The 17,297-nt window shown below is 43.0% G+C and overlaps 1 protein-coding gene across 4 annotated transcripts in view; it reads right to left on the bottom strand.

Moving 5' to 3' along the window:
- Nucleotides 1-1,657: 1,657 nt before the first annotated feature.
- The window catches only part of RELN (reelin), a 276,773-nt gene continuing 261,133 nt past the window's right edge, over nucleotides 1,658-17,297 (bottom strand). For 2 of the 4 annotated variants that reach the window (XM_039363759.1, XM_039363761.1), the window contains 5 exons: nucleotides 16,728-16,947; nucleotides 16,152-16,349; nucleotides 12,826-12,924; nucleotides 6,843-6,848; nucleotides 1,658-2,835 (listed from right to left, as the gene is read on the bottom strand). In XM_039363759.1, coding sequence (XP_039219693.1) covers nucleotides 2,739-2,835; nucleotides 6,843-6,848; nucleotides 12,826-12,924; nucleotides 16,152-16,349; nucleotides 16,728-16,947 — 620 coding nt within the window. In that variant the 3' untranslated portion in view covers nucleotides 1,658-2,738. The remainder of the gene's footprint in view (nucleotides 2,836-6,842; nucleotides 6,849-12,825; nucleotides 12,925-16,151; nucleotides 16,350-16,727; nucleotides 16,948-17,297) is intronic. The other 2 variants (XM_039363760.1, XM_039363763.1) reach the window with 1 other exon arrangement.

Genomic DNA, 17,297 nt, shown 5'->3' with positions numbered 1-17,297 from the left:
CTCTGCATTCTATTCTGTTCTATTCTATATTTCTATTCGGTTCTGTTCTGTATTTCTATTCTATTCTATTCGATTCTATTCTGCATTCTATTCTATTCTGTTCTGCATTCTATTCTGTTCTGCATTCTATTCTATTCTATTCTGCATTCTATTGTTCTGTTCAGTTATATTCTGCATTCTATTCTATTCTATTCTATTCTATTCTATTCTATTCTATTCTATTCTATTCTATTCCATTCCATTCCATTCCATTCTATTCTATTCTGTAAGATGTGATCACTATATAGAGCTGCAAATATAGAGAATATTCATTTTTGGAGCTGCTGTGTCATATATAACACCAGTGGGAGCAGGAAATATTTCTGGTTTTCAGGAAGTAAAATCTCCCAGCAGCTTTTTATTAAATCAGCACCGAGATTTGGAAACGTTGCCTTGACAGGCAGTGTGTTCTGTAAGTAATATAACGCTCGGCAGTCAAAAGAAGACATAGAGGCAGGTCCTGCGGCATTGGTTGTTTCCGCTGCTCACACCTGCTTTGATCACTTCCCAAACAAATGTCAAGGCGAAAGGGCGAAAGGGTAAGTAATTGTTTTATAATCTGGCTCAGCCTTAGATGTTGCAATGGAAAGTCGTGGCATTCTTCTCTCTCACGCTCAGTGTACCTGGCCAAATGTTCAGCGCGTCCCAGTAGATATTTCAATATTACAAAAGGTAATAATATGCGTTAACGCATTTCGGGAACCGCAGGGAAGAAATTCAGCTCTGCTCGGCTTTCTAAGAGCTAGGAAGCTCAGGGGACACAGAGATGAGTTTGCTTGTTTATGATCTATGGATTTATTGGGATCCCACCTTTATTGTTTTCACAAGTCACTCAAGGTGGCCAAACAACGGACTTTCCTCCCTCCCCCTCGCTTCCCCACAACGACCCTGTGAGGTGGGTTGGGCTGAGAGAGAGGGCGATTGGCCCAAAGTCACCCGGCTGGCTTTCATACCTAAAGCAGGACTAGAACTCACAGCTTCTGGTGATTGGCCCAAAGAGACCAGCTGGCTTTCATTTTTAAGGAGGGACTAGAACTCACCATCTCCTGGTGATTGGCCCAAACTCACCCAATTGGCTTTCACACCTAAAGCAGGACTAGAACTCACCGTCTCCTGGTGATTGGCCCACAGTCACCCAGCCAGGTTTCATGGCTAAAGCAGGACTAAAACTCACATTTTTTTCTACTTTCTAGCCTGATACCTTAACCACTACCCCAAACTGCCTAGTTCCAATATAAGTACCACGTGAGTATTATTAAGTAAAATGTGTGTGGTCTGTACTTGTAGAAAACTCTTCCAATTTCACCATCCTAAATGTTTTTGTTTACCTGGACAGATATAGAAGCTTCTGAAAAGATCCTGCAGTTATATTTGTTCATGGGGAAGAGTCTCAAACATTTAGGGGCCGGGTTTATCCAACCACACGATCTTGCTAATATTCCCATTTTCTGGATGGGTCAGCTTTTCCAATTGCCTCATCAACATATTTGCAAATTTCCTCATCAACATATAGCCGACAAAAAAAAAAAAATCAGGTCAATTCTGCTCCACCTCCTCGGTGTAAAATTGTGGGGGGGGGGGGGAAGAAAAAGAAAAAAAAAAGAACGCCACCTAAATCATCGGTTGACACCTTTATTGAAGCATTGAATTTTAGTTGGTTCCTTGTAGAGTGAAAGTTTACAGACAGTTAAAAGAGTTGTGGGGGGTCATAAATTGTGTGGCCGGGGGAGGCACAGCCGTATCTGAGATACAGAAGGAGCCCCCCCCCTCAAAAAAACGAAACAAACCACAAAGAAACACGAAGAAAAAAAATAGTTCCACTGTTTACAAATGACTGCATTACTACAGGGAGCAAATGGCAGCTATTGTCAGTAACTCATCCGCGGAGGACGGCTGTACTTTTCAACGAGCTTCCGTCTGGTGACTGGGTTTTACCACAAACAATGATTAACAGGTAGACAAGGAGAAAGAATGAAGGACATCACACCCTCGTAGGACGGCTTTTCACTTTTTGAGTTTGACGCTTGTTTGCTTGGCGTGGGGCGTTAAGCCGCGCGGTCGTCATCGGCAAATTGTCCTAACGCTAACGCAGTGCCGTCGTTGTCAACGTCGCCAAGAGGAGGACACAAAGGGGACGAGAATAACTTAAATCGTACAAAATATGATACAGAGCCAAAGTACAGTGTGTTTAAATACTGATTTTGTGGTTAACGTTGTAGTTTCTGACATTAAATAATTCAGTCCTTTTGTGCTTACAGCTTCGTTTGTTTTTTTTGTTGTTTTTTTGTTTTTGTTCTTGTTCAAAACAGTCGCTTCCTTCCCAATACTGCCACTGGAACTGGTATTACAACAGAATCACAATTTTCCACAGACACGACGACATTCAAAACATTTACCTATGAGAAAATAAGTCGCTTCTCATGAGATCACAGGGCGAGGAAAAAAAAAAAAAACCACAGGGCGTAACTCTCTGTCTTGAGGGAGGCTTTCAAAATATACCTCTGGGAAGGAAGGAAGGAAGGAAGGAAGGAAGGAAGGAAGGAAGGAAGGAAGGAAGGAAGGAAGGAAGGAAGGAAGGAAGGAAGGAAGGAAAGAAAGGGAGGTGAGGGAGGCCGGGAGGAAAAGTCCTGGTAAATCAAATTTGCGTACGCATCGCAGGTTGGGAAAGACGGGGAGGGGGGAAAGTCATGTCTTGTTCCTCACGGGTAACGCCTAAGCGACCTTCGTCTTCTGTTGTAGAAGTGTCTGAGCCCATGTTGCCGTGAAAAATTCATCATGTAATTTTGTTTGCGAGTGCTGCACAGCGGAGAGAGGATGGAAGAGAAGAGAGTCACTCGCCTTCAACACACACAGGTTGGGAGGTCACATGCAAAAATGTAAAGACAGCGCGGTTCCACCAAAAACACGAGCATTGCCTTAAGTCAGAGGTCCCCAACCTTGAGGGCACCAGGGACCGGTAACGTGGAGAGAGAAAGAGGTTTTTTCACGGACCGGAGAGGGCGTGGTTTTGTGTGCTGCCTGCATCCCGCGGATGGGGCTGTGCTTGTTTGTGCGGACCGGTTGCTGGCGTGCCGCGGCCCGGTACCGGGGACCCTTGCCTTAAGTGATCCGTAAGACACTGGAGTCCCCGACTTACGAGCCACTTGTTTAGCGACCGTTCAACGTGAACAACGGTGCGGGGAAAAAAGTAACTTGTGACTATGCTTTTCTCACTTAGGGCTGTTACAGCCTTGCCACGGTCATGGGATCGAAAATTGGAGAGGGGGGGATGTATTTGTGACCGTGGGGTCAAGTGATCACCATTTGTAACTCTGAGCGGTCGCTAAAGGAACGGTTGTAAGCCGAGGACTGCCTGTCAAAATCAACCACCTGTGCTGGCGTTATTGGTAAAAGTTAATTCCTGGGCCATGCAGCCTTTTATCCACTAGATGGCAGTCTAACACTACAACTCAGTGGCCAATTCTCTAAAGCAGGGGTCCTCCACCTTGGCAACTTTAAGACTTGTGGACTTCAACTCCCAGAATTCCTCAGCCAGCAAAGCAAAGCTGGCTGAGGAATTCTGGGAGTTGAAGTCCACAAGTCTTAAAGTTGCCAAGGTGGAGGACCCCTGCTATAAATGGATTGGCTGAATGCTGTGATCTCTCCAATATCCTCTCCCAATACAGTTACAATGCCAAGAAATCAGATTTTGCCCTTGTCTGCAATGCATTCTTGTTTTATGCTATCACAAGAAAAGTGGCACTCCTTAGTTAACTTAGCAGAGGATCAAGGAAAGACTTTCTGGGATCAGATGAAGATCTACACCACCCCTGCTGTGAACTAACTTGTTCTCCACCAACACACCCCCACGGGGTGTCTTGGTCCATTAGAGGAATGGGGAAGCATTTGCACATTGAGAAGAAACACATGTTCATGAGGACTAGCCTCTTGCATTGTCTCCAGTGGGAAGCAGAACGTCCAAACCAGAAAATCCACAGAGGCGCTCAGAATCCCATTATTATTTGGAGGAACTTTAACTAATTCTCCCATCCTAGGATAAGCTATTGGCTATCTCCTAGTCTGATGTTTCTCAAACGTGGCAACTTTAAGACGTGTAGACTACAACTCCCAGAATTCCCCAGCCAGGCCTGATTTGAATGAACATTTGCAAAAATCCCACTGCTCTTCAAAATTAGCAAGGTAAGTTAAAAAAAAAAAAAGTAAAACTCGATTAACAGTTCTGGACCAAGATTAAAAAAAAAATGACTAAAGCGATAACTTTAGGGTTAGTTGAAAAGTCACGTTCGACCCTGTGCTCATTTTGTAGGCTGAGGGATCTACACAACTTCTGTTTTTTGAGGAATGTGCAATTATAGGGGTAACTAGATCATCTGGGGAAAAAAAAAGGGCTGAATTACGAGCTGAACTTAAGCAATTCTGGCCCTGATTTCTTTTGGCTGGGAATGTAAAACCTACTCATGGTTAAATTTAGGACTTCGAATCGCAGGGACCTCTAAAGGTCAGCCAGCGGGTCTAACAAAGTGGCATCAGGAATTATAACGTTACTCCACTCCGGGCTAAATCTGAAGAGGCGGAATTGGTAAATCCAGTCTCTTGACTTGGAGCATCTTCCTTAAAAATTCTCTTTGGTCAAAGTTGCCTGCAGATGTTACTTCTGCGGTCCTTGGTCATTGACCAAATAAATATTAATGGCTGACTGATTTGACTGGCGGTCCCAGTAAATATGGCTACTTTTCGGCCTGTTTAGGAAAGGTGTAAGGATGTCCAAGCCACCAATGTGTCACTCGGGGTGCTGTGTAGGGGGCAAGTTTGAGTGCAGCTCCCATGGTGGCGCAGTGGTTAGAATACAGTATTGCAGGCTAACTCTGCCCACTGCCAGCCGTTCGATCCTGACTGGCTCAAGGTTGACTCAGCAGCCTTCCGAGGTCAGTAAAATGAGGAGGGCTGTAAAGCTCTGTAAAGCGGTCTATAAATCTAAGTGCTATTGCTATGCCTTCCTTCCTTCCTTCCTTCCTCCCTCCCTCCTTCTCTTCCTTCCTCTCTTATTCCCTTTCTCATTCTCCTTCCTGGTGGCACAGTGGTTAGAAGGAAACATTGCCAGCAGTTCGATCCTGACCGGCTCAAGGTTGACTCAGCAGCCTTCCATCCTTCCGAGGTAAGTAAAATGGGGAGGGCTGTAAAGCTCTGTAAAGCAGTCTATAAGTCTAAGTGCTATTGCTATGCCTGCCTTCCTTCCTTCCTTCCTTCCTTCCTTCCTTCCTTCCTTCCTTCCTTCCTTCTTCCTTCCTTCCTCTCCCTCCCTCCCTCCCTCTCTTATTCCCTTTCTCATTCTCCTTCCTGGTGGCACAGTGATTAGAAGGAAACATTGCAGGCTAACTCTGCCCACTGCCAGCAGTTCGATCCTGACCGGCTGAAGGTTGACTCAGCCTTCTGTCCTTCAGAGGTCAGTAAAATAAGGACCCAGATTGTTGGGGGGGGGGCAAGAGGCTGACTCTGTAAACCCCTTAGAGAGGATTGTAAAGCACTGTGAAGTGGTATATAAGTCTACGTGCTATCGCTATTTAAGCCATGGCGGCTCAGTGGTTAGAACGCAGTACTGCAGGCTAACTCTGCCCACTGCCAGCAGTTCAAATCTCACCGGCTCAAGGCTGACTCAGCCTTCCGTCCTTCCGGGGTTGGTAAAATAAGGACCCAGATTGTTGGGGGGCAAGAGGCTGACTCTGTAAACCCCTTAGAGAGGACTGTAAAGCACGGTGAAGCGGTAGATAAGTCTATTGCTATTTTCAGGGCGTGAGGAACGAGGGTCCATGGTGAAAGTAGGGAAGGGTGGTGTTAATTTTTTTTGGGGGGGGAGGGAAATATTGTGGAATTGCTGTCCCACTCCCTTCTTCTCAGGTTCTTTTGGCCTACAATTATAGAATTTCCCCGGTGATCTCCTCGGCCCGTCTCTGGTTAGCTTCCCAGCCCAGTGGAGATCAGCTGGAAGAAGCCTATGGCTGTGATGTACAACAGATAGATCTGAAATCATTTCTCTGGACCAGTGGACTTCTTAAATTTCCCTTTTAATTTGATTCCATCTGTGCTCTCCTGTTGAAAGTGAGAAATCCCTTCGGTTTTCTTTTTGAATTTCAGTAAACATTGAACATATTCAGCCCAGCAGTTTTCAAAACATATCGCAAAATTCCAATTATTTGCCATGCAGGCACCTTAGAGCAGTGGTTCTCAACCTTTTTAATGCCGTGACCCCCAACCGGTCGTAAGTCGAGGACTACCCAACCGGTCGTAAGTCGAGGACTACTCAACTGGTGCTGCACCGTTTGCAGAATGGGACTTTTGGCGGGCTCAGCAGGGCAGAGACAGCCCGGACAATTCCTATTGGCTTTTGAAAGCCAATAGAATTAGACTCTATTCAAGAGAGTCTATTCTATTGGCTTTCAAAAGCCAACAGAATAAAAGGGAGTAGCACAGCTAGGAAAAGAGGGGAAAAAATGGCGGACTGCGTTGTTTGGCAACCCCCGTGAAATGGTCATTCGACCCCAAATGGGGTCCCGAGCCACAGGTTGAGAACCACTGCCTTAGAGCCTCAAACCACTCAGAATCAAGATACCTTGATAATGTCTGAAAGCAGAGCTGAAGGTGACTGGCTGGTTTCCTGCCTGAGCAGGGGGTTGGACCAGATGACCTTCAAGGTCCCTTCCAACTTTATCATTATTATTATTACTATTCTCAAGCGACAATATCAGTATTGGCGAACGGGATGATACTCGCGGTTGCACTGACGTTGCAGGAATCAAATGACTTACCTTACTCTAGTGTAAAACCAATGACAGCAAATAATGAAATACAACACAGATTAGAAAATGTATTTCAATGCATGCAGCACTGTGATTAGTCATAAAAGACTGATGAGGTTTAGAGGCAATATAGGATTTTTCATCTCTTTTGAAAATAAAAATTGAACAAGTTACTTTCTGGTTGAGAGAAAGTATATCTCTATAGTTGTAATCATTCAAATGTTTTTTTTTTTAATAACCACAAAGAGTTCTAGAAATACAACTTAGCAATATAACACCCAATGTTGGCCTAGGAGGGGAATGGGTAAGCTAGCACAAAGCTGCAAAAAAATGTAACGTTTTCTTTTTCTAGGTGAACGTAAATAATATTATTTTGGGTATGTATCGCCCCGATTCCGAACTAAAGAGATGAAGCAAAGGAAAGCAGACATTTTACACAAATGTACATTATTGCTGCTAAGATATTTAGAAAAGATCTTTCGCCCCAATTTTTGCAACTCCCAACCTTTAAAATTCTCATGCCCAAAAGATAACAATTTTAAACACGAAAAGCGAGGTGACAACGTACTATATCTGAAGATTAACCACATGCCTTTTATTCAAAATATTGTGATACCAGCATTCAGTTTCATGACAAATGACATAAAAATATTTTGAAGGCTCTGCTCAGTTTTCTGTGCAATTCCCAGTTCTGCAATTTGCAGTTCCAGTTAGGAATGGGAAAACAAACCTCAGCGGGTTTGCCTTAATAATAAACTTACATTAATATTTACATTTTATATTGAAATATAATTTACATTATATTATATTGAAATACTTCTTATGGAAAGGATGCAAAAAGAGTGCTGGCATCTTTTGTTAAGCAGGCAGGTGTGAGTTTGAGAAAGGGCTGGCATGCACAGCAAGGATCATTTTGACTGTCAACTATTTTTGCAGAATAAATGCACAAACAGAGAGAAGAAATATTCTAGGGAAAAAAAAAAAAAAGGAGATGTGCCTATAAGAGCCGAGGTGGCGCAGCAGTTAGAGTGCAAGTACTGCAGGCCACTTTAGCTGACTGTGTTCAGCAGGTCAGCGGTTCAAATCTCACCGGCTCAAGGTTGACTCAGCCTTCCATCCTTCCGGGGTAGGTAAAATGAGGACCCAGATTGTTGGGGGCAATGTAAAATATATATATATATACATTGCTTACTGGTGTACACCGCTTAGAGAGTGCTTGCACTTAAAGCGGTATATAAGTCTCACAAATAAATAAATAAATAAGTGACCAGCAGGTTCCCATTACATTTAATCAAAATGATGAAAGCAAGGTCTTCTCCTCCTACTCCAAGCTCCACCCCTTTGAGATATACGGGTGACGTCACAATGCGTGCACCAAAGAGGCGGGGCTTGCGTTGCCATGGCAGGAAGTTGCTTTCATCAAGCTGATTGGTTTGGCACCCGCCCCAGGCTGACTATTAAATGCTTTGTCACAATAAAAATATGCTAAGTATATCGCTAGCGGGTTTTCCCCAGCGAGCTGTTCTGGCACCAGACATGCATTTAAAGTAAAAATTAAGAGAACAAGTTTCTTTGGAAGCCTCGTGTCGCGTTGGTCTAAAGATTCACTCAACCATTCGCCATCAGACTAGTTAAATATAACAATACCGTGTTGCTTCCAGGAGTTTTCCTAAGTCTTTATTAGCAGAGCGGGAGGAAATCACTAGATACTAAGTCTGTCTGTTCATCTCTCTCTGTATCCCTCTCTCTCTCTCTCTTTCTCTCTCACTCTCATACACACACACATTATCTTTCTATTCACCTGTCCATCCATATCTATCTATCTATATCTATCTATCTATCTATCTATCTATCTATCTATCTATCTATCTATCTATCTATCTATCCATTTGTCTATCCATCCATCCATCCATCTCTATTCATCCATCCATCTCTATTCATCTATATCTATCTATCTATCCCTCATCTATCTATCCATCCATCCATCCCCTATCTATCTATCTATCTATCTATCTGTCTGTCTGTCCATCCATCCATCTATTCATCTGTCCATCCATCCATTTGTCTATCCATCCATCATCTATCCATCCATCCATCCATCCATCCATCATCCATCCATCCATCTATCTATATCTATCTATCCCTCATCTATCTATCCATCATCCATCCATCCCCTATCTATCTGTCTGTCTGTCCATCCATCTATCTATCTATTCATCCATCCATCCATCTATCTATATCTATCTATCTATCCATCATCCATCCATCCCCTATCTATCTGTCTGTCTGTCTGTCCGTCCGTCCATCCATCTATCTATTCATCTGTCCATCCATCCATCCATCCATCCATCCATCCATCCATCCATCCATCCATCATCCGTCCGTCCATCCATCCATCTATCTATCTATCTATCTATCTATCTATCTATCTATCTATCTATCTCTATTCATCTATCTATACCTATCTATCCATCCCTCATCTATCTAAATGCCGCCATTTATAAAAACGCTGTTTGAATGTTTCATTGTTTAAATTTCTTTTCCATTTACTTAGCGTTGTGAATTGGGAACCCTGTAAGTCAAATTAAATCCCTGTGCTACCAGGGAGCTGTGGAGGCACAGTGGCGAGATTGCAATATTGCAGGCTGACTCTGCCCATTGTCAGGAGTTCGATCCTGGCTGACTAAAGGTTGACTCAGCGTTCCATCCTTCCGAGGTCGATAAAATGAGGACCCAGGTTTTTGGGGGCAAATAGGCTGAGTCTGTAAACCGCTTAGAGAGGGCTATAAAGCACTGTGGAGTGGTGTATAAGTCTAAGTGCTATTGCTATCTAAGCCGTGGTAGCGCAGTGGTTAAAATGCAGCATTACAGGCTAACTCTGCCCACTGCCAGCAGTTCAATTCTGACCAGCTTATGTTTGACTCAGCCTTCCATCCTTCCGAGGTCAGTAAAACGAGGACCCAGATTGTTGGGAGCAATAGGCTGACTTTGCAAACCACTTAGAGGGCCGTGAAGGACCATGAAGCGGTATACAAGTCTTAAGTGCTACTGCTATAATTTCATGTTTGGGTTACCTCCCCTAATGAAGATGGCGAACATTGAAAAACCAAACCAAACCAAACCAAAATCTATTGCATGCTCTGGTTAGATGACCTCAAGTCCACCAGAGTAGTAAGAAGAAAATTTGGTTCAAGTTATAAGAAGCCAGGTCCAGAGGATGAGATGGTTAGATGGTGTCATTGATGTAATTGACACCAAAGGAAAAATCAACCCTGGTTGTTCTTTGGGAGGACAGATCCTGAAGCTGAAGCTCAAAGACTTTGGACGCCAAAGTCTTCTCCTTGGAGAAGACTCAGATGTTGGGGAAGACGGAAGGCGGAAAGAGAAGAGGAACTTTCTAGCTGACAAGCCCAGCATCTTAACTGGTGGACCATCACGCCACCCCCATAATATTCTAACACAGTGGTTCTCAAACTTTTTAATGCCGCGACCCCCAACCGGTCGTAAGTCGAGGACTACTCAACTGGTGCAGCACCGTTTGCAGAATGGGACTTTTGGTGGGCTCAGCAGGGAAGAGACAGCCTGGACAATTCCTATTGGCTTTGGAAAGCCAATAGAATTAGACTCTATTCAAGAGAGTCTAATCTACTGGCTTTCAAAAGCCAATAGAATAAAAGGGAGTAGCACAGCTAAGGAAAGGGGGGGAAAAATGGCGGACTGTGTTGTTTGGCGACCCCCGTGAAATGGTCGTTCGACCCCAAATGGGGTCCCGACCCACAGGTTGAGAACCACTGTTCTAACAGGTTTCTAATAGAAAAAGGAACTCCTCAAGAACTGTGACTTTTTTGCAATGAGAACATTATTTCTCTCTTAACCTGCATAAAAGGTACCGGCCGAATCAGTAGTAAGATCTATTTTCATGTTAGGTTAAACTCAGACATTGATGTGATGGAGGCCAAGCTTAGCAAAGAGTGTGGTTAAAAAAACAACAACTAGGCAGGGCAGCTAAGTGTGAAAAATTTACCGATTATTGGATAAAGGCTACAATTTAAGTATGGCATGGATGCCATGCAAGCTGGTGCTTTTTGGTGCAAAAGATAAAAATAAAAAAATAGCAGAATCAACTAGAAATGAAGGAATCTCAAGTTGTCCTTGTCCTCTTCACTTGTTTAAATTAGGGCTGTCGATAGACCGATAGAGTTTTTTTTTTTTTTGATAGCAAATTGAATGCCTTCCTTTGGAACAGATCAGTGGCGGCTTGATTTAGATATCAGATAGATCTGTGCGGCAATGACATTTTTGTCAGCTAGTGCAAAGAACTTTAACCGTCAACTTAATGGCTTGATTTGGGTGAGCCTCCTCTACCCAGAATCCACTTAGGATCCAGGGATCCTCCCCAGCAATCAGTAACCATCTAGAATGGCATGGGATGTAGGGAAGGAGAACAGTCTGGTATAAACCAGGTAATCTCAACTGTAAAGGTAAAGGCTTTCTCTGTCCAATTGTGTCCAACTCTAGAGGGTGGTGTTCATGTCGATTACCTGGCTGAGGGAGCCAACATTGTTCAAACACACTTGTGTGCTCATATGGCCAGCATGATTATATGCCAAGTTGCACAGTTACCTTCCTACCAAAGTGGTACCTATTTATCTACTCGCATTTGCATGCTAGGTGGACAGGAGCTGGAGCAAGGAACGGGAGCTCACCCCTTCATTTGATGTTTGGGTCTCAAACGGCCAACCTTTCGGCCAACCAGTCCAGGGTCTTAACTGCTAGGCCACCATGCCTCCAATTTCAATTATGCTCACTGTAATCTTCAACTATATGGAATCTGAGAGGGTCCTGCCCCCCATTTTTTTGAGGGGGGGAGGCTGAGCAAGGAGGAACATGGAGCGAGAGATAATAGATCCTAGCCAACGATTCTAAGCCAAATAAAATTAGCTGTAATTACATCGTCTTAGTCTACTGGGGCTTAAGGGCAAAGAATGGAGGGCTAATCATGGTGGTTAGATCGTGGCTAGCCTCTGAACCAGGGGCAGTTTCCACAGCTAATGTCAAAAGGAAAATAATAGTACATCATACCTAGTGTAAATGAAGCTCAGTGGCATTTGGTTCTTCCAGCCCTAATTTAAATGTGATTCAAGGAAATGATCCTTTCACAGTTAATCTACATTTCCATAGGTAATCTTGCAACTCGGATTTTATCAGGCATATTCTTCCAAAATTTTAAATAAAGTAACATTGGAACCTATCTACTGGGTAAGCACACCTCTCTGTCAGCCAAACGCCGTAGCGATGAGTCCCAGCCCGGCAATGACACTAGAATTTCAGGAAATTGTTAGAGAAAAAATAAGTAATTTTCCAGTGATATATATATAAAGTGGTTTTTCTACCGTGAGCTAGATCGCTTTAGTCTGGGGAAAGAATTAACAGGCAATTAACAGTTTGGTAAAACTGTTGGGAAAGAATAAAATCTCTGCCCACGGAACCGAATATAACGGATCTGACTTATTCTGCTATTTTAAAATAAGGATTTACGTGCCAAAGTCAATAGCAATATTACGTGGTGTAAGAGCCATCCCAATTTTATATTTTGTGGCAAAGAACGGAAATCAGATTTATACTGAATAAACTTTCTTTGCATTGCTGAAGCCGGATGCGCAAATGCAGAGTGTCTTAATCTGGGCCACTTTAAGACGGGTGGACTTCGACTCCCAGAATTCCCCATTGCATGCTGGCTAAGGAATTCTGGGAGTTGAAGTCCTCCCATCTTAAAGTGGCCCAGGTTGAGACACGCTGCTCTGATATACGTCTTTCCCCTGGTATTTCATAAAGGTCCCATTTCCCCTGCCTTGATAAACGGCGATTTGCAGATCAAGCGTTCTCAAACCCCACATTTACATAGGACTCCATTAACGACTGAAAACTTTCCATCCCGATGTGGAATATGGGGCTGGTGGTCATGCGTTAGAATGGCATGCATTATACTCACTGAACAACTTCTACGTGGTCCAAAGCCCATTGATCGTGGCCTGAGCCACTGTGGCGGGATTGCCACCAGCGAAGTAACACCCCCTTCATTCGCGCTTCCCTAAAATGAGAAACAACACAGTGAGGGAGCGGAAAGGAATGGGACGTAAAGCAATAGAGTTGGAAGGGACCTCAGAGGTCATCTAGTCCAGCACCCTGCTTGAGCAGGAGGCCCTATACCAGGGGTAGGCAACCTTGGCTCTTTTATGACTCGTGGACTTCAACTCCCAGAATTCCTGAGCCAGCCACGCTGAGGGGAAAGGGAGAGGTTTCCAAGCTGAGCCAGGCTGGCTCAGGAATTCTGGGAGTTGAAGTCCACGAGTCATAAAAGCCAAGGTTGAGGACCCCTGATATAGGGCAGGGGTGGGGAACCTGGGTTCTTTTATGACTGGTGGACTTCAACTCCCAGAATTCCTGAGCCAGCCACACTAAGGGGAAAGGGAGAGGTTTCCAAGCTGAGCCATGCCTACCCCTGATCTATACCATTTCAGACAAGTGACTGTCCCGTCTCTTTTTTTGAAAGTCTCCGGTGATGGAGCACCCACAGCTTCTGGTGGCAGGTTGTTCCACTGGTTAATTGTTCTCACTGTCAGGAAATTTCTCCTTAGTTCTAGGTTGCTTCTCTCCTTGGTTAGTTTCCACCCGTTGTTTCTTGTCTTGCCTTTTGGTTGCCTTGGAAAATAATAGTTTGATCCCCTCGTCTTTGTAGGAGCTCCTCAAATACTGGAAGACTGCTATCGTGTCGCCCCTAGACCTTCTTTTCGTTAGACCAGACATACTCAATTCCTGCAACCGTTCTTTGTTTTAGCCTCCAGCCCCCTAATCATCTTTGTCGCTCTACTCTGCAGTCTTTCCAGAGTCTCAACACCTTTTTAATATTGTGGTAACCAGCACTGGATGCAGTATTCCAAGTGTGGCCTTACTAAGGCTTTGCAAAGCAGTTCTAGAACTTCATGTGATCTTTTTTTTTATTATTAAAAGTTTTAAAGATTTTACACAATATATGTCCCAAATCTCCCCCCCCCACTTCCCAAAGCTGATTACAGGGTTACAAATAAACAATCATAATCTAACTAACATTACCCAACTATATTAACAATCAAATCCATAACATACTTTAACTCCTTTTCAAAATAAATATTAACAAATTAAGAACAAAAATAATAATATAACTAAACCATAATGCTAAAAAAAATATAAATTCAACCATATTAAACTATTAATAATAATCTAAAATTTACTCATAAGCTAAATAATACTTTTCAGTCTCACATTTATTCTGAATATAATCAATCCATCTTCTCCAAACTGAAATATATTTTTCTTGTGAATAATCCTTCAAATAAGCAGAGATTTTTGCCATTTCTGCTAAATTAGACACCTTAAGTATCCATTCTTCCATAGTAGGCAAAGCATTTTTCTTCCAATATTGCCCCACCAATAATCTTGCAGCTGTTATAAGATTCAACATCAAAATAATTTCTTTAACATCAAAATCTACAATAATACCTAACAAAAATAATTGTGGGGTAAACTTTATCTTTCTCTTAAAACTCTTTTGAATATTTCATCAAATCTTAGTGATCTTGATTCTATCCTTCTGTTAACGCAGCCTAGCACTGTGTTGGCCTTTTTGGCTGTTGCTGCACACTGCTGGCTCATATTTAAGTGCTTGTCCACTAGGATGTCTCAGTTTCCTGGTCGCCTTCAGAGATTTTGGACCTGCTAAATTGGATACTGAGGCCCAACACACACCGAGGAGATGGTTTTTGCAAAACATTGCTCTAGCTATGTCCCCATTGACTCTGACAGCCTTCAGATCTTTTAGACTACAATTCCCCTGATCCTCATTTAGAAAGAGTGCTGAGACCCTCCCCATTGTGATGCAGAAAGTCGTTTTTTTATCTGAAGTTGCTCTCGAAGTGAGTAATTTGTGAAAATTTACAAGCAGGATGAAAATGCGCCCTGGATTTCATTAGGTGTCAAGGTCTTACAATTATTGCTAGAAGTAAGCAAATAGTATAGGCTTAAAAAAAGAAAAAAGCCAACGAGCTGAGCAGAGAACCAGCTTACAGCTTCAAGGAGAGAATCCACCTGACAGAAAAAATTTCCTGACAATTAGAACAATTAATGAGTAGAGCTACCTGCCTCCAGAAGTTGTGGGTGTTCCAACACTGGAGGTTTTAAAGAAGAGATTGGACAACCATTTGTCCGAACTAATTCCCACTCTGTTCTGATCCTAGTTTGAGTTGAAAAGCCCTTTTAAAATTCATCATGGGATCCGACGACTGAAAATTGTATCAGAGTCCATCAGCGCTGGGATAAAAATGGATGCTGAGTTTGGCTCTAATGAATGCTGAGGGACTCGGCGTCGCTCAAGCCTAACCTCATTCACAGAAATGTTGTGAAGATAAAACTGGGAGTATATTGTGTAGTATCTGGAGTGTCTGAAGAAAACACAAGCTAAAAGCAGAGGACCTCATCCTTGTGCCGTCGATCGGCTTCCTTCTACTTTGATACGTAGCTTTTAAAAATGGAACCGTTTTTACATTTATCTCTTTTCTATCTGTTAAGCCAGCCCGAGTCGCCCTATCAGTGAGAAGGGCGGCATATAAATTTAATAAAGTAAATAAAGACGCGAAAGAAATGTGAAACCAGTTCATCTTCTTTTGCACTTGCTAAAAAGAATAATCGGTTTGCATGATGTCTTATTGGTTGCACGTTTTCAAATCATGTGCTTTGCTGTTTTGGAGGGTAGATTCAAATGGCAATCTTTCTGTAATCATGGATCACATGCAGTGGTGGGATTCAGCCGGTTCGCACCACTTCAGCAGAACCAGTAGCTAATTTTTCGTTGCCCAGGCCCAGAATGGACGTCCAGAAGCGGCATCCACACAGAGAACCGGTTGTTCACCTATTTGAATCCCACCATTGGTCACATCTCTCTCTCTCTCTCTCTCTCTCTCTCTCTCTCTCTCTCTCTCTCTCTCTCTCTCTAAACCAGATTCCATTTATTCAGGGAATTAGATAACTTTCGCAGGAGAAGGGTGGAGTCAAAAGAGGAATCAGCCTGGAGTCGTTACGTTCCCACAAATGGTCTAAATCCAACCTCTTGAAGTGCCGCTCTTTATCTCGCACCAGTTTAATGGTGACCGTTACCTGACTCAGTTCTTGTGTTAATAGGCAGGAGCAATAAATCAACTTAACAAGAATTGAGCCTGAGGTCCTGATTCTTCGCGCTGGATGCTTTTCACTCTAAAGAGAAACGTAGTAGAATGGCATACTCACAGTGGCACGTTGTAAGACACTCTTTGGGCTTGTATAAAGTCTTTTGGCTGGTGTTGCGCAATGACTTGCCATGTAATCCCATTGTTTACGCTGTACTGGAGCAGCACAGCTTTGTCCACAGTGTTGGGGTCACTGAGATTTGTGTTGCAGCTGTCAGTTTGTGAGAGACTTCCAATTTGCAAAACAAACATTATTTTGCTGGGGGGAGGGGGAGAAGGGAAAGCGGGAGGGAGGACGATAGGAAAGAGAACGAGTTAAATCATGATCTACGACAAGAAGAAAAGCATTATCCAAATACTGGCAACTACCCACAGACACAGATACACATACGGACACAAAACCACGTACGCAAAGACAAAACAATTAAAACTTTGGAATTCTTAGTAATAATTCAATTATTAAAACTATTATATATCAAATTATTATAGAAATTAGTCCATCTTTATGTGCCGTGTTTTTTTTTTTACGATGGATGATTTTAGTGTTTTTTTTTAAAAAAAGTTTTTAAGTTGTTATCTGTCCAGAGTGGTCGGATAAATGAGGAAGTATTTTATATTCCTGATACCTAAAATTTACCTTGCTCGGGTTAAATCCAGGGCCTTCGTCACCGCTTGCCTTATCTGACAGCCGTTGAAATACAGAGAATCACCATGAGCGTAGGGGGCTAGCTGCCCACATCCGTTGCCTATCACCCCACCCTGAATAATCTCCCAGTTTATTTCGGTAATTCTTGCTGACTCGAAATTATCTTTAATGTAGCTGGGAAGTTCATGGTTGAACACAGAGCAGTCATCACCTAAAAATAAAATAAAATAAATGAAAGCCTCTCCCATCAACAGATACCAAGTTATTGCGACTGAAAATGTACATTGGTGTTTTCAGAATCTTTTCAAAATGTATGTCAACTCATGTGTCATGGTTCCGACAGATGAAACTCTTCAAAGAACTTGGAGGCATTGTTTACCTTAAAGAATCTTTATTCAAGTAGCACAGCTTCGGCACGTACATCGGCGAAGCCAAAATCTGAATTCCCCTCCCCTGAGCACATAGTATCAAAGCACAATTCTCTCCTCTAACTAACAGTCATAAATCACATTCTCCAATTAGTTTGAAATGCAGGCTTTCCCTCCAGTTCTTCAACCGCCA

This window comes from Crotalus tigris, unplaced genomic scaffold, assembly GCF_016545835.1.
Source record: "Crotalus tigris isolate CLP2741 ecotype Arizona unplaced genomic scaffold, ASM1654583v1 scf7180000019599.1365583, whole genome shotgun sequence".
In the NCBI taxonomy this organism is placed as follows: domain Eukaryota; kingdom Metazoa; phylum Chordata; class Lepidosauria; order Squamata; family Viperidae; genus Crotalus; species Crotalus tigris.
The sequence above is the reverse complement of the archived record's forward strand: the minus strand, read 5'-3'. Positions and strand labels throughout refer to the sequence as shown.